We start from the raw sequence: 27,160 nt of genomic DNA on the forward strand, positions 1-27,160 counted from the left end.
TCAGAGCCTGTCGTTCAACTGAGAACTGAGCCAATTATTGAGAGGAGACGAAATTTGGAATCATTTGACTGAACACGCACTTTTGTTGTACGCTGCATTTTATCTCATGTAACCAGAAATATAAAAACAAAAACAGGTTTTGGTTGAGGGAGCAGTTTAGTTGCTATTTTTGCAACATAATATGCAACAGAAATACTACAAATATCTAAACGTGCCAGATCCCCCATGTGTTTCTTAGCTTTAAAGGTGTTCATTGATGTATTTTTACCTGTAGAGGCTGTTGTCCTCTTCTGCCAGTCCTTACGCTAAGCGAGGCTAACAGTATTGTAACTCCAGGTCCGTGCTTAAAACACACATTTTTCAAAACTCTCTTGGAGTGAAGACAAGTTAAGTGTATTTCCCAAATCACTGAATAATTACAATTGTTCCCTTAACCCCACACAGCTTTCACTAGGGGAATTAAAATGCAGGAGGGGATTTTCTTTCAGCTTTTTAGCCCTTTTTTTCATTAAAGTTTTAGCTCAGTGTGTTCTAGAAGAACAACATCTTCTTCATTTCTTCACTGAGCCTCATACCCATAAAATGCCAATCAGATGGGGACAGAAACAGCCAACTCTGGTCTTCTTTGCTTCAGTGATTCACATGAATGTCTCTCAGTCAGTGCTGTAATGGTTAATTGATGCCTAAATGCTATTTGATTTTCCTTTGGATCAACCTGCACTGACCATATGTATATCTCATGAAGTGGAGCGACCTTTGGGCTCCTCTCATTCTGTATGTATGTGAAGTATGTGATCAGGATGGGAAGTATCCAACATCAAGCAACAAATAACATGATTCCTGACAAGCTGCCATCAATAATGTAGAGTCTGTGAGCCGACAACAAAGAAAACGCACCTGCCAGCCAGGGAATGAAAAGTATGTAAACAGCACATCATAGAGGCTTCTATGTTCACAGCTCGACTATGTGGAGAACCTTTTTCCTGACAGCAGTATTGTCCTGAGCACTGAAATTTAGAGTGGAGTGAACGTGTGATGATGTTTGATGTTCACAGAGGAGATAAAACCAGGATGAAATCCAGGATTCAACAGCCTTTATTCCAAATGACCCTCCTGTAAACAGGAACAGAAAAAAAAGGAGCAAACAAACTAAAATCTCCAAAGATAAAACAGTACTTTCAGAGTCATTGGACAAAGATGAACACAGAAAAATTCCTGTATATTTACGGTTTTAATGCACGAAAACCACTTTTTTTCTCTGTACTAGGCACCAGAAAATGTAAACACACTGGAAATAAACCTGGAGGACATCGTGGATTTATTGAATATTTTTACGTGTTGCTCACACACAACAGAGTGCTACAGTTATTGCATGGCAGAGGGACCCTGTGTATACGGACATGAATCTCTGCTTCGGCGCTCGGCAGTGTGATCTGTGTGCATATGAGTGTGGATGTGTGTTTTGCTCGTCTGTTCTTACAAGAGCTGGACAGTGATGATGGGACCCATCCAGGATTTTCATACAGGTCCCCCTCTTTCAGCACTGTCCAGTCCTCTTCATTGTCCTGCCAGTCTAGCCCTCTGATTGGTCGTCCAGGTTTATTTACTGTAGAGTAACTGTGCTTCTCTTGTACTGCACACAACAAAACACCACAATAAAGATGGCGGATGGCAGAACATACAGATATAGCGTCATATATGGAAGGAGAAACACTGTGGGTGTCACACTGGTCCAGAATTTTAAATAAAGAGTTGGATTTCCGACCCGGCAGCAGGAAGCAAACTGACAGTTTGCTCATCTCCGCTGCTCCCTGACAGCCATCTGAGACATGAAACCACAACACAGCGCGAGATGCAGCACCTGCTCTGCTATATAAAGTGCAGTAAAGACAAACCGCTGTGATTCAAGTAGCGCTTTAATTTGCCTCGGGGGGGGTGCGGTTGGCGGGGGTGGGAATGGCTCATTTCAACAGCGTGGGGGGGGGGGGGGGTGCGGTTGGCAGGGGTGGGAATGGCTCATTTCAACAGCGAGGAATGTCTCAACTGGGTCGGAGTCCAGTTTCCACTCAACCCAGCTCGTTTGGTTTTAAAACACTTCCAAACATCACAGCGGGTCCACCAAAGACACCCAGAGGACCCGGGGCCCGCCCAGCAATTACTGACACTTTAAGGGAATCCTTGACATTTGGAGTTTTGGGTTGTTTTTAACCAGCAGGCAGTTTAAAAAAACAGGGTTGAACCAAAATATTAATCTGCTGATAAAAGTACACACACTGAATAATGTAGTGTTCTGAACCTTTTTTGACTTCTGACCGTTTTTAAGCAAAAGCATCTCTAATTGTGACTGGGCTGGCAATAGAGGGAATTAATTAGAGCTTTTATTTCACACTGTGTGGAACATGTCTACATAATAAAAACGGAACGATTAGAAAAGGGTGTTTTAAGCCCAAATATAACATGACAGATAACTGGCTTCGTTAGCTGCACACTGTGCCGAGTAGTGCAGTTTTCAGCAAATTTGTCTGTCGGTAAAATGGTTAGACCTAAAAAGGACTCTGAGCTGCACTTGTGTGTTTCTGGTAATGAGATGTACGTCTGCGTGGTGGGAGATGAAGCTATGAAAGTAAAGAGTGTGCGATTATTACTTTTCGTCTTTCCCTGCCATGTAGTTCATACAGCTGATGCTATCGAGGCAGCTGCTTGGTGATCGAGAAACACAATGAGCGGAAGCAGATCAGTCAGTGAGCACGAGCACGCTCGAGTTAAACCAACATGTTGGGAAACGTCTGTGCGTTAGCTATGGAGCTAGCACCTGGTAGCTACTAAGTTAGCTTAGCATAAAAACTAGAAGCAGCCAGTGGGAAAACAGCAAGTCAGAGAGCTGCAACAATTAATCAATTCATTGATCAATGGTCAACTGTTAAAATAATCGCCACTTTCTTTAATAACAGATTAGGATAAGAAAAAAAGTCTAAATTCTCTGACTCAAGCTTTGTCAAAGTGAACATTTTCTGGCTGGAATATCTTCTGACTGTGGGAACACTGGTCGACACCTTTGACCATTTTATGGACCAAACAGCTAATTGAGAAAATAATCAACAGATTATTTGACATTAGATTTAACTGTTAGTTGCAGCTCAAGTCTCTAAATACAATTAAAAAGATAAAACATCTCTTAAACCCGCTAACACATACAGTACTTTGATGATTAGCTGAGACACAATCAGAAATGTAAAAGTTTTTACGTGCACGTGGAACTATTTCTCAGTGAACCACATTTTGTTTTTACATTTCTGTTTGCGTACAACTTTGTGATAAATATTACACAGAACTCGGCTGGCTGTTCCCCCTTATTCCAATCTTTATGCTAAGCTAAGCTAATTGTCTCCCAGCTTCAGCTCCTAATTTAACACAACATGAGAGTATTTTTTTCCCATTTTACTCTCAGCAAGAGCGTGAATAAGCATACACGACAAATTATCTAATTACTGCAGCTGTATGAAACATCCAATAGTTTTTAAATATGCAGAACAAAGCCCTGCGAGTGATGCAGGTCTTTGTTTTTTTTTTTCTCTTCCTCAAGTTAAAACCACAGTATTTCAAAACAAAAACCAAGCTTTAAAACGAAAAAAATAAATTTGTCCTGCTAATGTGCGTTTTGTTTCTTAATATCTGTTCCAATAAACTCTCAGATGTACTGTGAACCCAGGGGGGTTCCAGCCCTGCAATTGGAAACCACTGGTGAATATAATCAGTACGCTGGCTGCTGTGGGAATAAACTGAACCTGCAGCGATTGTAATAAGACATTGCTTGACTTATTAGTTTGGAAGTCTTTGTGGGAAAATAATTGAACTCGGTGACTGACAGTGCAAAGTAACACGTACTATATAAGCAGCTTTAAACCCATGTCAGTCAGACCTCATTTAGCAGAGTTAAACTTCGCAGGAGAGCCTCGTCTCCGCTTCATTTCCCCCAGTGGAGCGTCACGAGATGAATAAACTCAAACCACACGAGGCTGTCCAGAGTGGAAGCATCAACTTCTCTCCTGTGGCTCTGAAAAAGCGGGAGGTTCACATCATTTTCACATAACTACAGTACTGCTCTGACAATTATCTGCTGCGAGGCTCTGCTCGCCCTACAGAGGGAGAGAGGGAGGGAGAGGGGGTTACAATAAGCACTGCAGAGAGAGAGAGGGGTGAGGACAGGGTAGCATAGACCAACCACAAGATAGCCATATCTACTGTAAGTACTGAAAGACTATTCACTAACTATCCATTTTGGTAATGATATAATATTAGTATCACAGACACTTGATGTTGGTCCAGCAGCGTTCTGCTCTGCCTGCTCTGCTGTTTTTGTCTCTTTCTTCAGACGACAACAACAAAAGGAAACCGAAAAAGAAGAGGAGAGTTAAATAAAGACGCGAGACAACAGCTGCCAGTCGTTTTTTTTTTTTTTTTTCTCACTCCGTCCACTGTGATGCCGTCTTGGCTTTTTAAAGGAACCACGGTGAAGGTGTGTTGGGTTTGGGAGGGGCGCTTCGGGCAGTCAAACTGCCCCCGCTGTGCGTTCTTTATTCGGAGCTGTGAGGAGACGGGTGGGTTGGGAGTAAACTTGGCTGTTTTACGGCCACGTGACTGCCCTCCACTGCCCCCCGCCACCTCCAACTCCTCCCCTGGAGCCCGTCGTCGTCGTCACTTCCACAGCTGGGTGCTGAGGGTCTGGCCTGAGGCTGGCGGTGGAGCAGCGGGCCAACCGGCCGAGGGGGCGCCTGACTGGTTGAAAGTGCCAGGCGTCGGCCCTCCACCGCTCAGAGCCATGCCTGACATCTGCTGGGTCATCTGAGTGAGAAGAGCGAGAGAGAGGAGGGAGGGAGGGAGGGAGAGAGAGAATGGGGAGGGAGGGAGTCAGTGTTTGAATCCATGAGAGCTGAAACAGATCGAGTCAGAGCTGGGGGGGATGGGTCCTCTCCATCCTTCATCCACCATCTTTACCTTCGCCTCTGCTCTTAAAGGCTTCCCCTGCTCCCTGCCCTCTCCCCCTACAGCCTCCCCCTTCCTCCCAGCGCACTTCCCAATTCCTCACCCCCATCCACATCCCCTCACTCACTCTCCTCCTTCCATTCTGTCTTATCTATTATGAATGTGCTTTGGTGCAGCGCTGCTCACTTATCTGGTCATCTGAGAGCAGTGTGTAGGTATGTAGGTGAGTGTGCGTGCGTGTGTGTGTGTGTGTGTGTATGTGTGTGTGTGTGTGTGTGTGTGTGTGTGTGTGTGTGTGTGCTCTCCTACATCTATGTTTGTGAGGAAATTTTGGTCACTCCTCACTCTGGCACAGAATCTCAAAGTGTTATTTGACGGTTCACACTGACGGTTTGGGGGTTCAGCTCAGAATCAGGTTTAGGTTTGGTCTTGGTCGGGGTGATGTATTTATTGGTGATGGTCAAGGTTAGGGTACGAGGTTACAGACTGCACTGTGTTAATCAATGAGCCCACAAATGTAGTCATAAACCATGTGTGTGTTTCAGTGGTGATTTATGATCTCTCATTAACCTCCCCTGTCATTAGGATGCTGACAAGACTTTTGAGTGGTGAGTGCAACCACACACACATATACACACACACACACACAGACACACACACACACACACACACGTGAACATATGGAGGAGAAGGTCTGATCCAGATGCAGCTCGTCAGTCAGTTGGTGCATTTCACATTATTTTACCACTACTCAAACACATAGGATCATTTTAAACCAGGAATCTGCAGCGGTAACAAAAAATAATCAACCTGCGAGAACACTTTTTTCTTATTCATGATACACATTTTTTCCTTGAATGCCACCTGACCTTGTTAACAGCCAATAATCAATGAGTCATTAAAAATGTATGAAACACAGGAATAATACAATGCTTCAGCAAGGTTTTTCCATCAGCTAATCAATGACACTTATGTAAGAAGCAGATTCATAGCACAATATGAATCTGAAGAAAAAATAAAATAAACATGAGTCTGTGTGTCTCATCACGACACACTGTGGTACAGGAGACACCCACTGTAGCGGGAACTACTGCTTGGGCAGGTGTCATAACTGCACAGGTGTGTAGTTTGTAGGATAACAATGAAGATTCAGTTTGAAGATGGGTGTGCTCTGACCTATAACTACCAAGTCCTCATGTAGTCATGTAGTAACATAGTAATTACGACTGAATACTCAGAGAACAGAATGTCAACATGTTGACAGGTGTCGCTTCGTGGTGTGGTCCCTCGGTGAGAAGGTGTCCAGCTCTTCTATGTAGAACGCTATAGTAGCTGTAACATTGCTAATGTTAGCTCAGCGCTGACTTCAGACATAATGATTTTAACTGGTTCATAAAGTAGCATGCATGTTATATAAAACATCTATTAGTGGGAGGAACTTGCACTTTGTTCATTGTTGTACCAACTTAATTAATCTAGTCAATTAAAGTTGCAATAAACTTATAGCAACAAGCACTGTTGATACTGTTTTAATTTTGAGAGGCATTTATAATCAGAGTGTTGCCAGTCCTTGTTTGCTGCTAGACCTGCTCTCTGCTGACACACACTCTGCTTCGACCTGCGTTAACCAAGCTAAGTTTAACATCAGCATGAGCTTCAGATGTCAAACTTCACAGCAGAAACAACAGCCTGATATCAAAAAACTTTGGTCTCTACAGCTGATTTCCCCGTTCACAACAACAGCACAGAGGATGAATTTTTATATAACTCGCATGTTTAAATTGTACTAAAGCTTAAAGACATTCATAATTAAGGGCATTACAATCATTGGACAGTCCATGGCCGAGAGAGTTTGCATGACTCTCCTCAGTTAAACTCACGCTCCACATAAATGACTCACCAAAAAATGGCCAAATAGAGGCAGCGTGTTCCACGAGCAGATTCAGGAGTTGTAATATAGGACACAGTATAGTTACATATTAATAGAGCAGCTGCCAGTGACGTATCACCAGAACAGATAGAGGTAATGAGGGAACGAATTGAGATAAAATGACATGCTAAAAACATCTTTCAAAAGCAAAGCAGGCACTTTGGAGGTGGATGTGGCAGTTCTTAAGGTATTAGAGGAGAGAACGTAACAGCCTATATTACACTGTCAGTAAAATATGTAAACATGTGAACACCTCCCAGTGTGCTCAAAAGTCACGACGATCCGGAGAACAAAATATTAATTGTAAATCTAGTTGATCTCAGTTATAAACTTTTTAATCCTGATTTTCTACATGTATTCAAAATTCATCTCAACTAAGGAAAGCCTGATTTGAAATCAAACGAGAAACACTATCAGTTCATGACTCAGTACTGGAAAAGAATTAATTCTTTGTTCACGCCACAGAAGAATGAATCTGTTTCTAGAAGTGGTTCTTTCATGACTGCCTGTCTCTGATGTTTTAACACTGAATAGGAACATACATCAGGCACTACAGTGAAACGTTTTGTTTCTGTGTGTCTGTTTTTCCAAAAGTGAAGAATGTTTCTGAAGCACATACGTGGTTTTAGGTTGTAACCGAACATATGCTCCACTGCATCTCCATCTGCCTGTTTTCAGTAATGTTTCTTTCACAGCTGCCATCTCGACCGACAGTTTACTGCAAGCTAATGGGTCAAAAATGATTTTTTATCCAAGCGACTCCCTTGATGCTGACCAACAGACTGCTTACATATCCTGTTAGCTTTAACTTAACTCAGCTGATGTTGTCATTAACAGTGTCATGGTTGCACTAGGGCTTCATAATTAACGTCTTGTTTAATTAAACCCCTGATTGGCAGAGCAAATGCACTTTAAGCCCTTTGAGGCAAATTTGTGGCTGAATATTAGCGAGTTTGGTTCATTAGCTGGAATAAAATTAAGTACTTGAAATATGAGAGCTCTTTTCCAGCAGGTGTAAATGTGTGATCTGTATCTAGATGTCTTATCTGCAGAAGGAAAATGCATATTCAAATGGTCACCTTTTCCTCTTCCTGCTGCACAGACGACCTCCTCTGCAAGAAAAGTGAAGCCGAGTCAGCAGCTTGGCTTCCCTTGTTCTAAAGCTCAGCTCTGCTCCACCTACCTTCTTTGCATATGGCGATCCGACCGCTATGTGTGTGGAATCGTAACAATCCCACTTAATCAAATGTGTACATGAAAACACCAGTGATCATGTGCTGTTCCCTTGATAATGGACACAGACACTGGTTGTGTGTTTACAGCAGGTGTAAACGGGGCTGAGGAGGCACTTCAGAAAAGGTAAAACAAGGACAGAACAGAATGACCTGCTGCAGCTACACTACAGCTAGTTTCCTCTGTGAATACTTTCCCAGAGTGCTGTGTCTGCTGGAGACGGGTGAGGGAGGTGGGGGATACAGAGCCAGTCTCCCTCTCCATCACATCTGTTAGAACACAGCAGGACAACACTGCCTGGATTTTAGTACAATATTGGCTCCATGCTGTATATTGGTGCAATCATGCCAGGTACAATCAATTTGGTCATTGTTTTAAGTTTCTAAGTGATTGTGAACAAATTGATTTCAATTAGCTCAAAAAAGGCCTTTAGCCCTGTGAGCCCAAGGCTATTTTCAGGGTAATTTCACAGCCATACACACATGGAGTTATAACAGAACAGTCTTGGCTATCCAGATCTTTATTCATGTGACATGTCGATAGGTCGAGGCAGATGGCCGTCCCTCCCTGAGCCTGGTTCTGTCGGAGGTTTTTTTTTTCCCCTGTGGGGGTTTTCGGTTCCTTCCCACTGTTGCGGACTGCTGAAGCTTATAGGGAATCCAAATGTTTTGGATTGTTGGGTGTTTCTGTCTCTGCCTTTGTGAAGCGCTATGAGATGACTGTTGTTGTAAATATGCGCTATACAAATAAAATTGAATCGAATTAAATTGAATTGAATATGACAGTACTTGTAGAGTTTTTACATTACCCTGCATGTTAAGAAAAATGTGTTATGAGAAGGTTCTGTTTTTACATGTATCTCCCTCGAAAATCCTGGCAGTAGAGATGTCTTTCCATAATTGTGTGCATAATTGACTACAACTTAAAGCATTGCAATAAAAGGCAAATTCAATTATTTTGTGTTTATTTTCCAGACTAAGTGGGATGTAACGCCAGAACTATGTTTGCAGCAATGCAGAAATTTGCTGGTATTTTAACAACAGATGATTAAGCAGCAGAACTGACCTCTTCTCATGATAATATTTGTGTTATAATACAAATCGTATAATTAAGTGGTAACTTCTGCTGTTTATTTTGATATGCATGAGGCCTATATGTTATAAAATGATCAGGGCTTATTTAAATATGTATGAATATGAAGCCTAATAAAGATAATTACAAGGCTCCAGTTCTGCTCTTTCTTATGATACATTAATAACACATCATCACATGGACATGCTAGCATCCACAGGCAGGCAAGCAGCATTGTGGGAAAGGTCAAGCTATGTAGTTTAATCATATACACACTACACCTCCCTGCAATAAATATTTCAAGACTTCTGATGTCATCTAAAATCCATGCATAGATTGTAAATAATCACTTTATTTTCTAATTGGTTTATCTTTCCATCAATTGATCCATCTATTTTCTGCTGTCCGTCCAGGTCATATTTAATGATTGACGATTAATATTATGAAGTAACATACAGCCACATACTAGTAACATAAACGTGAATGCTTTCATGCACTAATCATGTTGGTCATAATATGTCTGTATGATCATGAAACAGGTATTAAATTATACATGGTGTTAAAAAATCCTGCATCAAAGATGACATGCTCACCATTCACGTCACTGTACTGAGCTGAATATTAGGGACGAGAACGAGACTTGACGGAGTATCGGAAAATAAGGAAACATGATATTATTATTATTCAGTAACCAGGGTTGTGAAAAGATTGAATAGCTGATTAAAAGTGCTCCTCTTGGGCTTTTAGAGAGGCTGAAGGGGCGAGGTCATTACTGCAGTGGCTCAGAATTAGAAAGCACAACATTGCAACCATAAGAGCATATATCAACTGTTAGGACAAGGATAGTGAACTCTCACAGGTGGTGCACTCTTGAGGAAAAACACACCTGATTTATGAGAGTTTTAAGAGTCTACTAAAAACACAGTAAACATTTCAGTGTGCTCCTTAAAACATTAATGTGCAGAGGAACTGGAGTTTATGTCCACTGAATTCAATGTTAAGATGAGTTCTAATTTGCATAAAGTGAGTTAATGACCACCCCTCTGTATGTGCTTAAGAAGGGTAATACATATGTAGATGTGTGAGTCCCATGTGTTACCTGGCTCATATTCCACTGTCCTTGCTGCTGTCCTTGCTGCATGTTGTACATGTTCTGTCCTTGGTTGGCTGGCAGCACGCCCTGCTGCTGCATGCCCATGTAGCCCCCGTTTGGCAGCGCCATGCCAGACATCATGGCCCCTCCACCCATCATGGTGGTAGGCGGGACCCCTCCTCCCATCGCTGGGGCAAAGCCCTGTGGAGCAAACTGCATCTGAGGCTGCCCCATGTACACACCTGCAGGAACAAAGAACAGCACATACACAGTGTACTGAGCACGTTTTACTGAACATTTAAGTAGGCAGAGTTTTGTCCCACATTTCTTTCATAATTCAAATCCAAAGATAATAATCTTAACGTTTTCAACACCTATGTAATCCAGCAGATACGGAAACATGTTGATGCTTGTCCTGTTGGGTAAAGTTTCCTCTCTTGTCTAAGAAAATATGAAATGCAACCACCCATTCGTCTGATCATTTTCTTCTGTCTACGTGAGTCAGGTCATCGTGGCAGCAGGCTGGATCTTGGTTTTCCGTATGAATGTAGACCATAAAAACAAGGCCTTGAAAGGTGTCAACGAAGTTTGCAGACTGATCACTTGGTAGTGGTGGCTTGGTGGTTGGGGCTCTGGGATACTTATTAGACGGTTAGGGGTTTAAGCCCCAGCACTGCCAAGGTGCCACTGTTTTGGATTGTGGACTCAAAGGCTCTAAGTCAGAGTCCACTAAGAATCTTGGGTTGGCGGCTCTCGGTGGTACCGAGAACTGCGAGTTACTCTATTGGAGTGCAGTCAGATGATGGTCAGCTCTCTCCTATCTCGCATCACATGTTTGTGGAAAACCTGGTGCTGAATCACTTGCAGATGACCTGATTGTGGGCATCATATGTAACCTAAAATGCAGTAACATGTACAACCTATATTGTGAATCAGTCACAGACTCTCTCCTGACGGGCTGCTGAAACAATCAGAATAATTCTGTCTCACAGAATCGTCCAAAACACATCATGAGAGTCATTTTTAATCATCATGAATGTATTTCCAGATGTATTACACGAGGCTTCAGAAACACCTGCAGATTGAACCGGCCAATTCGAAACACTTTCAGATCTGACTGACACTGTCGAGAAAGTGACTGAAAAGGCTACCCATAGTGCACCACTTCTCATAGAAGGAACTAGGTACTCTCAGAAATCATATCTGACAGTGTGACAATGAAAATGTCTAGTCCTAAAATATATCTTGTTATTTCCCTCTCTGTGGAAAAGACTGTGTCGTTAAATTCCATTATACTGTACCACAAGCCATTTTTCATAGTATCAACGTTTTTTCTAGCCTTTAAATGTATTTATATTCCACAATTATCTCTCAAGAAAGTAGTTCCCACCATTTCTGCTGGGCTGACATTTGCTACATGCACACTGGGGATTCACAGGAGACTGGGCACCATGTTCTTCAACATTAATGTTCCTACTTTTATGTGATTAATAGAACCCTCACTATTCATTCTCCTAACAAGATATCAGAGTGGTATTACATCACTGCTCATGTAATGGAGAGTAGCAGAAGAAGAAAACCGTGTGAAGACGAGCTGCAGGTCACAAGCTCTTACTGGGATTTGTGTGAAGTGTCACACCTTCAACATGTCACAACAGTGTGATGTGTGGAAAACTACTTGTGCGCAGTGTAGCATGAAACGACATGACGGTGGAAAAAAAAGGCAAATTCTTGACTTTTATTTCATTAAAACATTTTGACGTGTTCCAGAGGGCCACCAGCTGCTCCTGTGTTTCCCAATTGCCCATCAGCACTGCATCAGACATTGTGAGACAAGAATGTGAGGAGCTTGTCCGGTTTGGGGACCTCAGGATTGATTCTCTGTTCTTTAAAGCGACGTGGTTCTGTGGGCTCCATCAGACCGTGACCTTTATCAGGCACTGGGAGAGTTTGCAGCAGACTGTGAAGTGGATCAGGATGTCAGCACCTCCAAGTCCAAGACCATGGTGTTCTGCCAAAAAAACAGTGAATTGGTCCCTCTGGGTTGGGAGTGACTTGTTGTTCCAAGACCTGGAATTCAAAAGTCCCAGGATCTTGTCGACACTAAGGGTAAAATGGAGGGTGAGATGGACAGGTGGACTGGTGCACCGTCAGCAGTAACTGTTCTGGACTGTTGTAGTGTAGACTGAGCTGAAGGGCAAAACGTTCAACCTACCTGCTGATCTTCTCTCGTAGACACATTACTTCATACGGTAAAAACAAAAGAATGAGATGACAAATAAAAGAGGCTGAGATGAGTTTCGTCCCTGGGCTGGATGGGCTTACGCCTAGAGATGAGGTGAGAACTAAGACATCCAGAGCAGCTTGAAGTAGAGCTCCTTCATGTTAAAAAGGAACCAGTTCCGGGATCAGGATGCCTTCTGGGTCACTTCCCCGGAAGGTTTTCCAGGTGCTACCAACTGGGAGGAGACCCTGGATGAGACTCAAAACATAATGCAAGATCACGAACCTCAACTAGCCAGGGAACACTGCAGGAAACAGCAAGGAAGAGGTGGAAAATGTTGCCAAAGAGGGGTTTGCTTAGCCTGATGCCACCATGACTCGATTCTGGACAGGAAGACCTCAAGAGGCAGTGAGATGAGCATCTTCAAAGGAGATATTCTGACTGCTTGAAAATAAAGGTACAGACCACCTCCTTATTGACTGTGTTTACATGGACTTGAGTATCTTGGTTATGATCAGGTTTTTCACTATCTTCATCGTGTCCCAATTTCAAAAATTGGGATAAAGCCTTATCCTGGTTCGCTGGAGCACTGTGAAAGAACAAGGATGCATGTTTTGTTTACATCTCATCCCAGTTTCTGACTGCTGTTCACTATCTGTACAGACGTGGCTTCACTCAAATGATGTCCACAAATAGCTAGTTTGTACATACTATTACCACTCTCATGGCTGACGACACTGGTGCTTGTACGAAACAGTTCAACTCTGTCACACAGCTGCTAAAAGGATGCTCTGCTCAGACAGTAACTTATCCCAATCATCTTCATCCTGTGCTCCCTTGTCCAATGCATCGCAGCGTCAATCTGATCACTAGTCTAAGTAAAGGCCATGTTTAATATTTCCTGTCACCCTTGTCGCCGATTGCTGGCAGTAAGATGGATAAACCAAATCCGCTATGTGATGTTAGCATTTAATACTGTTAAGCCCACTATAAGCCAAAGTGGCCTCGTTTTCAATATTCACAGTCAAATTAATTTAGGGTTAGTCTAACAGTTACGCGGGTGTCACATTAAACTGCTGGTTTATGTGGTACACTTCACAGGCACATGTGCAAATAGCATGCAGTAGTCAATAACTGGGATACGAGTATTTATCATTTATGCAGGGAGAAAAGAAAACTTTCTCTGTGCTCCATGCAAACACCATACAATGAACAGCCTCATCACTGGGATACTAATCATTATAGAGTATGGCCTCTTTTAGCACAATTCATATCATGTCTTGAAGTTTAGAAATCTTTCACTGGTAAAAATTACATAGGTGGAAATCAGTATAGGATCAATAATGGATCCATGGTCCGTAGACTATGTAATACAGTCTGCTTTCTGTGTATTGTGGCATTTTGATCATTTCATTATTAGCTGCACTTTGAGCGACATCCATCCTGCTACAATAAGAAAACACACACATGGTTCCCCCACACACATAGAGTACACACCGGATGAAAGTCTGTGATTTGGGGCATTAGTCTGGCAAGGGTATTTTGGCTTTGATCTGCATCAGCATTTATTTGGACTCAGAGAGGACAATAAGGCAGCAGAAAGCCCTTCATCCTGATTTAAATTCCTAATCCTCTATACGTCAGTGTAAACATGCAGCAGTATGATCAATATGCACATGTGCCTGCTGTATAAATCTGCTGCCTACTATTCTCCAGCATGCAGCAAACATGTTGTACTAATGCTTTCCCACACACTCCAAACATGCTCAGGTTAATGTATGTGTAACGTACAGTATGTATGAACGTCCGCCTACGTGAGCGCACATAAACAGTCCTGGCACCTCAGTCTTTATACATAATGACTGTGAGAAGGGAGTGAATCTGCAGACACATCTCTATTTTTACTGCTGCAGTGGGACTCTGGTAAATGCAGCATGGAGTAGACCTGGCTGTTTTTCAGCACACTGACCTTTCATCTGTCTTCACTCTCCTCCATTTTTATGATGCATCTTTCCTCTGATGTATGTGTGTAATAGTGTGTACATGTGTGCCTCTGTTTATGCACAAAAACCTATGCCTGAGTGCGCAACCTTGTGCTTCTAAACTGTATGCTGTTCCAGCTCATGGCACTCGAATTATGTAGTGTTTGTTTACATTTTACATGCGCAACACATTGCAGTGCTTTTATGCGCCTGTCAAATTCAACATTCAAAGAAATAGGAGTGCTGAGGATTCTTGCCTCGACAAATACCATTTATTGCAGTGACAATGGAAAAATAGGATGTATTTTCAAAAAGTAGGCTCCCAACCTGGGAGAAGTCACAAGGTTACTGTGAGTGGTCACAGGGTGACTGCAGGGATAAAAGAGAGGAAAAACATCACGTATACTTGCTATACAAACATTGGTTATTTTTCAGAATTTTCTTTAACCGTTTTCTAGATTTCTAAAGAAACTTTAACAGGATTGTCACATTGTTTTAGCTGCTCAACCACATACAAATTAGGATTTATTCAAACTTATCAATTTTGAAAGGGACTTTCTGCTTAAACTCTTGAAAGCGCATAAACAAATTGTGACCTGACGCTAGCAGAAACAGCTTTGGCCTCCCGGTGGTGTTGGGTCTCATTCCAAAAAGGTTGCTTACTAGACATTCTCATTCTGGGTGTGTCTGTAAAGGTGTGGCCGGACTGAATTTTAATGCAAATTCTAATAACAGACCCACTATGTGCAGTTGTGGTTGTGTAGCAAATACACATTAAAAATGCATGCAGAGTGAGTCTTGTGCAGGTTCTGGGTGAAAGCTCAGTCTATTTTCTCAAAACTCATCCATAACTCCACTTGTTTGTGCTGTTTTCCTGCTGTCTCTCTCCTCTGCCCTCTGTACATCTATGAAATACAGACACAAAGCCTCAGGATAAACACTTTCTGCCCCAACTAAAATATTTTTCAGCTCATGCAGACAAACTTTTTCACAATTTGCACCACCTAGGGCAAATTCACACTTTTTTTTTTACAGCCACTGCTTGTGAGTGAGGGTGAGTGAGGTGAGGCTAGCAATAAACAGATCGTCTACGTTTTCATCCTGTGATGAAGTTAATACGGAGAAAATGTGAGCAAACAGTTGCCTATTTACACATTCAGCACAGCATAATTATCATTGATTTGGATTTGTTTTTCAAAGTCTTATATTCAATGTCTGTCAAGACTTCTAAAAATGATCTTAGGGCACAGCTGTGGTCATTAACTTGTATTTTGGTTATTACAAAATGCACTAAAATGCTGTGATCATAAAACAGACTGATACGTTTTCTGCAGTAACAGCTTGGATCTCCCGAATAGCAGTTTCTCTCGCCCTTCCTCAAGGAAGTCAATAATCTGCAATTATAGGCATTTACTGAATATACAAGTGAATTTGATGGCTTCAGTACAGACAGATCTGGCACATGGAAAGAAGAGCTGGGGTCACGCATGACTCACAATGAGTGAAACACACCCACAGGCTAGAATCAGCGCTATCAGCATGATATGGTCAATGGAGACAGGGGGTCAGACCACACAGTGCAGCTGTCAGGTTGGCAGATGGAAAATAAAGCATAAGCAGGGTGCTTACAAGACCTCCCCTCTTTAAAGTTTTTTGCCTTGTCAACTTGGCCATATGGTGCTTTTATATACTGGTACATGCATGATGAGTAAAATAAAGCAGTCAACACCCCGGCTTAAGATTTCCGTCTTGATACCACTGTGTACTGAGGACAGTCTTCATATGTAATTAACCGAAGGAATCAGTCCTGTCGACTTGCAGAATGGGTTTTCTGTATCATTAAGGGCCTTTCACACAGGATGCGGTATGTGGTGCGCTCGCTGCGGGGTTCAGTACACAGCTCCTGGGGATTAGTAGAATTTTCACCATCCTCTCAAGCGGGAGGCTGTCAGTTTGTTGCAAACACTTCAACAGCGAAGATGTATTAGTCCAGTGCTAAGGAGCAAGCATTAGCACTAGCCTTGGTAGTACGAAAGCTTTTCTCTCTTGAGTCTCAATACAACCGCAAAGTTGTGTCATATCTGTAATTCGGCAGATTCAGATACATGCAGTAGCAGCTTTTCCTCCAGTTTACCCTCCATGCCATCCAAGATGCTTTGTTTCTATTGGCTGCATGGTCATACTAAGTTTAACAAATTGAAATTTGAACCACAGCGGGCTGTTTCATCGACCGGCGTGGCATACCATTGTTGCACGAAGCAACTGAAATGAATGGGTTTTAGAGCAAAATGGCACCAGTGCTGCATCCTGTGTTCCAGGACCTTCATTCTTCTTCACAATCAGTTTCCAGTTTGAACATGTTTGGCTCCAATGTTACAACTTGAGTAGTACAGAGTAGTTTAACAGTGTTTTAGCAGAGTCATGGGTGAGCTGGTGGGCTTCAGCTGCAGCAAGTGGGAAGGGTTGAGTGCAGGAGTTGGGGATTCTAGATCGTGAGAAAGAAGGTGTAGGGTATTAACTCATAAGTCATTATACGGCAGGAATGGAATATTTCCATTGGGAAAATTTCTAAATATGCAACTTTGATACACTTGGAGTTTTTAGGGATTTATTCAATAACTGAAGACGTACCTTAAATGCAGCAGCAGCGCTACTCAATCAATCATCAATACTCAATCTGATCTTCCAAACACCACAAGCCTAACTGAGGGTCACTGCATGAACTCTCTGTTTGATTGTCTCTTTTAGAATATAGGGTGATTTGTTTTAACAAGAAGTCATTGCTGTGACATCAGCACACCCATCATGGCTATAAGATAAGGTCTTTGACTACACAGCAGGTAAGGCACAACAACCACGTTTGCAATGCGGGCGCAGTAAAGTTAAATGAGGCAAAACAAAGTGAAGCTCAACCTCGTTTGTTGCCACTTGGAGGAGATGAAAAGGCTGAGAATCAATGCAAAGCTGACTGCTATATCGTCGTCCTGGGTAACATGCAACCTGGTGCTGAGGTACAGTTTATTACACACTGCGGCTGTAAACTTCAGCTTTGGTTGAGCTGCTCAGATTCTAACAGTATAACTACAAAAGGTAATACACCCATAAGCCTTTGCACTCAGGAGTTGTAGTTCTGCAACTGAAGAAAGTCCTACTGGTTTGGATAGTATGGCTGGTATTAGCAGTGCTAGCACCATCACCATCAGCCAACCAACAAGTCTGTGTGCCTGAATGTGTTTACTTATTGGTCCGACCCAGTGGTTATACGCCAGTTGTTCTGGCACAGCTTACGTACAACCTTGTTTTCATGTCTTCATTGAAAATACTGCCAAACTGCACGGGTTTTACCAAATGTCATCTGTCCTGCGTTCCACCTTGCTGGTTTACAACATTTATGGTGAGAAGAGAGGCTGCTGTCCACCAGTAAGAGCTGCTAGTGACTTCATAACATCTTAGATACAACAGTGAAAGATTTTTTGTTTAACCAACTAGTATTTTGACTTCTCTGCTCTGGATAAACGTCCTGCACTTAAGCTGAGTGCCTGAATTTTTGTCACATGGCAGTTGGTTGCAGCTGAGTCACTCTTCACTTCTCGGAAGTGCAGAATTTTTTCATTTTCAATGGGATCTGTTTTGTCCAAATGGTTTATTTTTGGTAAATTTCAAAAATGATTTATGCAGAAAAAAAATAAAATTATGATCGAAAATCACAATTCTAAGTTTAGATTTGGATAATTTCTTTCATTGTAGCTCTCTAGGTCAGATTAATTCAAGTGAAGGACTGAATACATCTGTCAGACAGAATTTTGCTTGAGTTTAAAGATGTAAACATACAGAGCTGCTGAAAGAGACGGACCACTTCAGCTGCCTTAACGCGGATAACAAAGAGTTAATAAAAAAGCTGCCTGTGTGAGAGTGTGCGTTACCTTGTCCTGGAGCCGGCTGTTGCTGGCTCTGCGGCTGACTGCCCACTGAGCTGCTGGCATACAGAGACAGGATGGAGTCTTTAGATAAAAGCTTCTTCTCCTCCGCCTTGGTGGTGGTAGTGGTGGAGGTAGAGGAGGAGACGGAGGAGGAGGTGGAGGGGTCCACCTGTGCAGGTGCTGTACTGGAACCAGACTGTCAGACAGAAACACAGAGGAAGAGCGGATGAAGAGAAGTGTCATGAAATATGTATAGTTTTATCCAAACATGTTCTGTGCCTTATGGTGTACAATGAAGTGTTCTTGCTCTTGTTAACTCACAGCCGCATGTACCATGAAAAGTAATGTAAAATCTCAACGTGTGACTGAAGCCTCTATTTACCAAACCAGAAGAGAAGAACCAGGACATTTCAGGCCATGAGATGTTTTCTAACCTGCTGCCACCTTAATTGCCTCCGATTCAAATTGAGCTCCTTTTTTGTTTTCTCTTTTCTCGACGAATTTAGCATAACATACATTTCCACGGCACTAATTCCATCAATACGACAGATTTGTCATCCTCACCGCTTATTATTTAACCATAATACTGTTCTCAGTAATTACAACGTCCAATCACTTTTACTTTGCACTTCTTTCAATCAATATCAAGCTGCCGTGACTGAAACTCAGCGTTCCTTGCAGACATATTTTACATTAAAAGCCTTGTAGTGGCTTGAAAGGGCTTGATTTCTTCCTTTTCTGTCAGGCTTTTCATGTGAAAAATCTGCATAAATTATCAAGTGTCACTGATGGTAATGTAACACCAATCCAAAAAAAAAAAAACAAAACAGTCTGAACTGGAATTTAACTTGTGAGACAAAATGACAAAAAAAAAAGAAGTTGAAGAAATAAACAAATCTCAAACCTGAGTTCTGAAATCTTGTAGGTAAACACAAGTAACCAAACAAGAACTTTCACAAAGTAAAATGACAACTTTTCACAAAAGAAAGAACTAAATTTTGAAAGCACTCAGAAATGCCAAAGAATGAGCAAACAAGACATTCTGTCCCTCTGATACTTGACAGATTTTAACACTTTCTTTGGCTATGACTGCTCATGTGGAATGTCAAAAACATTCATTTGCTAAATTTAACTTTTTTTCTTCTCTCTTTTTTTTTCCAGTCATTTGATCTCAGGACTGTACAGGCAACAATTAGTAAATGCAGATGGACTGGGAAAATATTCACTCAAACCTATGGTTAACTGTACGTCAAGGTGAGAAAAGATGAGAGAAGAAAGGGTGAGAAGAGGTAAAAATGTGAGGGGTAGAAGAGCAAGAGTTGAATAAAGGACAGGCAAGTAGAGAAAAGAACGGAGGGGACAATAGAGGAGACGCATTGTCACAGTAAGTGAGACAGATGACATTAATTAGGCGGCTGCAAACAGAGGTAGACATGAACCGTTGCAGACAGGACACATACACCGTGTTGCTCACATGCACCTTTCATTTAAAAAAAAAAAAACCAAGAACCTTTCAGGCACACACCCATTATGTCTAATGGATGGAGCTGACAAAAAAGTAACACCTGCTTAAGAGCTCTGCACAGGTGTGTGTGAGAATGTGTGTCTGTGTGTGTATGTGTGTGTGTGTGTGTGTGTGTGTGTGCGCGTGTGCGTGTGTGTGTGAAGTGATGGGACAGACATTGGAGAGAGAAAAGGGGGAGGCGACAGTCTGCTGGACTTCATGAATAAGATAAGGAGAGACAGTGTGATAAACAGCAGCTCCTGCTACACACTCCCCAGTGAATAAATACACTGCATCCAGTGTCACAAGTACACTGCATCCACACACAAATTACACATTAGTCACACACACACTGTGAGTGTGTTGTCCTCTGCTGCTTAGCAGGCAGCTCTGCTCCCCACTGTCTCTCTCTGCTGACTCCCGTTGAATGGGGGAGGAAAGTATAGCAGAGAGGAGGGTGGAGATACTGGAAGGTTGCAGGGAGGGAGGAGAGACGGCAGAGAACCCAAAGTAAGAAGAACTGCAGAGGGGAGGAAAAAAAGTGAAATAATGGAGGTAGGAAAGGATGCACAAGGAATAGTAGGAAAGGAATGTGTGAGAGTAAAAGTAATGGAAGGCAAGGAAGAAGAGAAATAACAAGGTGGGGAGGACAAACAGACAGGGAAGGTGAGGAGGAGTTGAAAGGAAAGGAGGTGGAGGCTGGATGGAGGGATAAACAGAGATGAGGAGAAGAGATGGATGGCTGGTCATGCCAAAAGACACACATACACGCTCACAGTGCATTTTCTCTCAAGTGGAGCCAGTTAAGGTGAGTCAGGTGTTGATGGAGGCAGGATGGAGCTTCCTATTAATAGCTACTGCAAATTAGCATGACACTTGCTCCTGTATAGAGGAGTGAATGGAAGGTGAGGACGTGCAGACAGCAAACTGTCCTCACCTGATGTCAACGAGCTATATAACATAACTCAATCAAAGAGCTAAGCCTATTTGCTGCTAAGCTTGTTCGCAAAGTTGAAAACCACATTCAGCAGACTTCAAAACCTCCGAGCAGCAGTAATCGCCGGTGATTTCGCTTCTTTCTTTGAGAAGTCTTGTGGGGTGGACGACGTGACTCAAGGCAGCGTCTGCCGGCTCTGAAGCGCTGTGATAAGAAAATCATCCAGGCTGATTTGAGAGGGGAGCAGCAACATGTGGAGCATGTGGGATGTGAACCAATGAAACTGGAGGTGGGACAAGTTTAATCCAGTTTGCACTAAGAAGTGGTGACTAACTTTTTGCTGACGTGTGCTTGTGTTTGTACGGTTTCAGGTTCTATGGCATGACTGAAACGGTGACGTCTGCACCTTACAATGTTGGTTTCAATTTACACTTTTGACTTTGTAGTGGTATTTCAGAAGCCGCAATGCCATTCGATTTGACAGAACAGTAATTAGATTTGGGAACATGGTGACATTGCTACTATGACAGTAAGACCCAAACATAACAAACCAGAATAAAGACTCAGTATATTTTTATTGATAAGGCTTAAATATTCAAGTCAAGCACACACATGTAAGCTGTCACTTTCAACAATCAGCATGTAATAACCTGAAATTCTGAACTCTCAGTGTGCAAGTGCAACACTGCCTTATAGTCCTGTGATCAGTCTGTGACTTCATCAGACTAGTCTGCTGTGTGATGATGGCACCTGATGCCCTATAAAGAACCAGACTGAACTCTGCATGGTGAAATTTAGTGACGACTGGATACAACAAAAGGGTGGGTTGGGTTCTAAGCAGAAACTCCAGGAGCTAACCTGGCTAAAAGGCTAACAACATCCATCCATGAATCCATTATCTATGCACCACTTTATCATAGGTTTGCGGGGGGCTAGAGTCTATTCCAGCTGACTGAGGCTGAAGGCAAGTTTCATCCCGGAGAGGTCGATGTCTATCGCAGGCCTACACAGAGAGACAACCAAACACACTCTCATTCACACCTACAGATAATTTAGAATCACCAATTAACCTCAACATGTTTTTGGATTGTGGGAGGAAGTCGGAAAACCCAGAGAGAACCCACACTGCACGGGGAGAACATGCAAACTCCACACAAAAAATCACAAACCACAATTTATTTAAGGATTAGGTGATGTAAGTTGTATTTTAATTTGATTTTGAATAAATTCTGACTTGAATTTTCGCAAAAGTGGAACTTCTGATACAAATTAGACACATGAAACAATAATGTGTGAAAGATAAAAGGGAATGTAACAGTTGTGAAGTTTGAATCACAATAAAACTTTTACAATAAATTATCAGTGTTCATGCTCAGAATATTGTACAGAGTTATGCACTACACGTACTGTCTACCATATGACCATCAGGGGATGTTAGGCATCTAAACTAAGGAGGTTAAAAGATACAGATGGGTGATAAATTAAAGAAAAAAACGGACCCTTGACCCCTACAGCATAACAGATCCATGATTTAGGTCCACGTGTACCCTTAAAGGGAAGACTAATTGCAAATCAATACAAAGTAGTTCTGAGTGATCACCTTCATCCTGTGATGAAACAGTTTTATCCTGATGGGAGCGGTGTCTTCCAGGACGGAAATGCTTCCATCTATAGGGCACGAGGGGTCAATGAGTGGTTTGATAGAATGATGTGAATCATACACTGAGACCTTCACAGTCACCAGATCTGAGCACAACAGAACACCTGTGGGAGATTTTGATCCTATTTGTTAAGGCAGCACTCTCCACCACCATCATCAAACCATAAGTTACAGAATATCTTTTGGGATAATAGTGTTAATCTGCCAGTAGAGTTCAGATACTTGGAGAATTGCTTCCAAGGAGCACTGAAGCTGCAGGCAGCAGAGGCCAAACACCTTACTAGGACACTGTATGTTGGCTTTTTCCTTCAATTTGTCACCCATCTGCAGGTCACATTTTTTCATGTCAAGCTATATTTAAAATGCCCCAAAGACTGGAACAGGTTTTGCTTGCTGCAGTCATTCCTGCGGTTCATATTGACCATTAAAAGTCTATTCATAATGCACTTTTAAGTGATGGCAGAAAAAACTACCGTCCTTGCTCTGCGCAAAAATGCTTTCAAAAGCCTAAGTGAAGTTAAATTGAAGCTTCAGCTGTCTGAGTTAGACAACTTAAGAGCACATTTTACAAAGCTAGGGTGTTTTTCGTAGAAGCATTGCTTCTCTTCACGTCAGCGTTGCCTTGCCGAGATGAAGTGGACAGTAACACAAAGAGGAAATCTGGTGCGGCAGAGGCTGTATCTTCAGAGGAGGCCTACTTGATTTGACTGATTGATCCAGAATGGCAAACAAGCGCAAGAAAAAAATGGAAGTAATTGCGGCATTATACTGCTATAATTGCTTGAGCAGAGTCATTGTTGATGTTATTAGTAACATCTGTTCTCCTCCTAATTTGATAAGTCAATATATCTGACAATCCTGTGCATCTGGGAGTAAAAAGGAGAACTGGTGCTCTAATGCAAGAACATTCTAAGCTTCCAAAGGGTTAGTCGACCACTGGGACTGATTTTTCCCATTCACATCCACTATTGTGTTATTGATTACATGATACTAGGTGTGTGAAGGTGCACATATCTATGCTGAACCATTCGGTACAGATTGTTCAGTTCAGACTTCTGTTTACTACTTACTGAGATTCAAACATGAACAGACAGAAGTTTATTATTGTCTGCATACATGCAGTCCAAGAGCTAACATCCTAGAGTGTGATTTCCACCAACACTTTGCCTGTGCGCCAGCTGTTGGGTGCCAGCTATAGCATAAACACCAAAAGGGCTGTTGCACTATAAATTATGACACGTGTTTGAATGTTGCACGACAAAAATGTAATTATTGCTTTTCTTAATTTTTTTTCCTGCTATCCTGAAAGAACCTTGATCCCAAAGATACAAGCCAAACCACGAATTCTATGTTCCAATATATATTATATATTACATTCATTTGGCAGATGCTTTTGTCCAGAGCAACCTACATTTTTAGATTCTCTGGGACGGTGAAGATGATTATGTCACTCTGCCTGTTTTGTAAAACTGCAGCATCTTTTGGCAAAAAGGCAGTTGCCTACAACTAAACAACTTCCCCAAGCCTTTCACTCTTCCTACCATCTGTGACTGCCAGACACTTCAGAAACATTAGCTCCATTTGTACCAAAAGAACGGCAAAGCAATCCAGGGGATTTCCTGCCAAAGCTAAACAGGTGGCACGGAATGTAAAACGCACCTAACGTTTCTTCTAAAGGAAGACACATTCAGGCTGAGGACGTCACGTCTGCATCTACTCTTTGTCTTTCTCGGTTACATTGATAGTAACGCACATGCGCACACATATACACACACCAGCCACATAGTGTGTGATGTGTTGTGGGGCTCCTAGCAGCACATTGTGTAATCGAAAGCCTCTTCAACAAGGCTCCATTCTTCTATCCCAATGTTGGTGCTGATGGGTGCAGCCGGAGCTCTGAATTACTGCTCTGACAGCCTTTTCCTCACCGTCGCTATTCATAGACCTCTACAGCCAAACACACACACACACAACTATCTTTCTCCCAACGGTTTTCCATCACTGCTTGAAATACTCATACACTCCCCTCTGATAGACCATCTGTGGCTTTAAAACCACACTGGGTTCTGTGTGTGTGTGCTGAAGGATTTGTGCTAATTTACTGAAAAACAAAAGCAAAGCTTGCCTTGGAAAAACTGAATAGAAAAAAAGAGAGTGCCAGATAGGAACAGCAGGAAATTAGGGGTGAAAAAAAACAAACAAATAAACAAAAAGAAAGACAGGAAGGAGGAGACAAAGGCAGGCAAAAAGGTGTCACTGGTCACCAGTTCTCTACCTCAGTTCTCGTCGCCTCCTTGAACCTCGTCGTTCTGCTCTCAACAAACTATAATTCATCACTGTGTCCTCCTCTAGGCCAGCCCTCTGTTGTTTACTTCCCTCTTCCTCTACCATCACTATTCTTTTCTTCTGTCTTCCTCTCTTGTTCTTTTGCCCTTTCACTCCCTCATCCTCTACTCCTCAAGCTCACAGCAGCTTACAACTTAATGTTCCTATTAATGATACCGGGATGATATGCCGCCATACAAGGCAGCTTTTTATTAGCAAAAATGCGACTAAAGAGTCAAAAGAAGATTAATATTACAGCCATCATTAACGTGTAATTAAAGAGGTGCTAAGCTGTGACAGAAATACAGTCTTGACATGGTCTTGCATTAGGTCAGGTGATAAAATAAAGCTCTGTAAATGCAAAGCGGTCCAACATTAAGATGTGGGATGGTCAAGAGGAAGTGACATGTATAACATCTGCATAAAGACCACTGAACTGTAGCTGAGCTGAAATCTGCCAATTAAAATGATCAAACTGTTGTGAATAATATTTTAACAACAGTTTTTTTTTCCCACTTTAGTTAATTTCACAAATGTATTCAGATGATGGTGTTCTGATATCAGGTCACATGAGCTTGTTGCCCTTGTAGAGGAAGGCAGATAATCTTTACATGACTTATTCAAAAGGTGTGGACTTCATTCCAACCAAAAAGTACAAGAAAATTGGTGAATTCTTAAAGGTAGGATAGGCAGGGTTTTCTTGGCATTATTGAGCAAAAATTCCACACTAGCATTTCAGCATGTTGTATTTCAAGATAAGAAGCTAGACTTCTGCACCACTTGACTCCGTTTTCAGGGTTTAGAAAATGGAGCCTGTTGGCAGGAGAAGTCAATCACAGCACTTTTCACAAAGATCACACAAGCTAGTATAAAGAGAAACTCCAGTGCAAGTAGGGTGGGATGGTGCAATGGGTTAGACAGAGAACTTTAATCCTGGGTGAAGTCCCAATCTCATGTTGACTACTAGCTCGACTTTAGCTTTGTGAGTTTGAATGCTCATGAAGTGGGAGGAGACAGAAGAGCTGCAGAATCTGGTAGGTTTTTTTTTTTCTTCCAGATTTATGTCTAGTTTTAAGAACAAATCTGTTAGTGGTTCTTGCTGAGGCTCAATGTGTCTCCACAGAAGGGAGCACAGATTCATTTGGGTCAAAAAACTTCAGTAAGCTAAAAGATTCCTGGATTTAACTGCAGGCTTTCTGCCAGATGCATTAATCTTACGTGCTTATTGTTAAAAGCACTTAGCCACTTTGCTTTTCCCCTGCTTTACAACTAGATATGATTTGTTTCAAGCGCACTACCAGCCAACCTTTGATGGTGCTCTGTCTTGAGCAGGGAGCTCACTGATCAGATGGCTTTGTATGTTAGATGCAGATGGTGTTCTGCTTCAAATAGAGCTGTTTGCTATACTGATCCTCAAATGCTGTGCTGCCTTGTCGTGTCTGCAGGTTCAGCTTTAGATGAAAATGAAAGTCTCTCTGGTGTTCATTGCACTGCCCACAGTGAAACTTTGAATTTAGCTGCAATTTGGTGCTGAAATACATTTTCAGCACCCAGGAGAACAATTTGGTCCCTAACTGCTTCATTAACACTCCTCTAACATCATTACAAAGCATGGGAAAAAATGTTGCTACACAAGTCTTTGCTTGCAAAAACCCCAGTAATAGGGACAATTATGGCCACAGGATTGTAATGATTTGGTGAAGATCTTGTAATAGTTGATTAAAAATACCAAATATATTAATGTAAAGAAGTTTACAATATGTACCTGTGACAAATAAAAGTATTTCCAGTAACTAGTCATTGTAGAATGATGATAATCATTTGATTTTAAAGGCTGAGGATCACATTTACTAAAAGACTGTGTTGTGCACTGTGATTCTCACGGATTTTGGGGCTGCATCCTGCCTGCATTCACTGTCTGATTTACAAAGACAGCAGCTCATTAGAGTCAGATCACTTCGCACCCGATTCCAGTGAAGGAGCTCAGTGCTGGGAGTACAGAGGTGGGATTTCTCTAAGATCACTGCACTCAGATAATCAGTAATAACATCACAGACCTGGTTCAGTTTCACATGAAAGAAAAAAGTTACTTTTATTTATCTTACTTGTATTCACAAAATGATGTTATAACCTTTAGCTTATATCAGGCTAAAACAATAATTCAGGCCAGGAATTTGACTCATCCCATAATCCTGTGCAAACCACCAGATTGCTAATTTTGTAGGCTAACCCTACTTGTTAATGTAATGACTACAAGGTAGATGACTGCTGTGTACATCACGCAGACATGATGATGAT

At 42.0% G+C, this 27,160-nt stretch overlaps 1 protein-coding gene across 1 annotated transcript in view; it reads right to left on the reverse strand.

The window, feature by feature from the left end:
• Positions 1-4,166: 4,166 nt before the first annotated feature.
• LOC103353516 (stromal membrane-associated protein 1-like) overlaps positions 4,167-27,160 on the reverse strand; it is a 39,329-nt gene continuing 16,335 nt past the window's right edge. Inside the window, exons 2-4 of the mRNA XM_008276531.1 lie at positions 18,440-18,632; positions 10,317-10,552; positions 4,167-4,842 (exon numbers count right to left, since the gene is read on the reverse strand). Coding sequence (XP_008274753.1) covers positions 4,696-4,842; positions 10,317-10,552; positions 18,440-18,632 — 576 coding nt within the window. The 3' untranslated portion in view covers positions 4,167-4,695. The remainder of the gene's footprint in view (positions 4,843-10,316; positions 10,553-18,439; positions 18,633-27,160) is intronic.

Source organism: Stegastes partitus, unplaced genomic scaffold (assembly GCF_000690725.1).
Source record: "Stegastes partitus isolate 25-593 unplaced genomic scaffold, Stegastes_partitus-1.0.2 Scaffold75, whole genome shotgun sequence".
Lineage (NCBI taxonomy): Eukaryota > Metazoa > Chordata > Actinopteri > Pomacentridae > Stegastes > Stegastes partitus.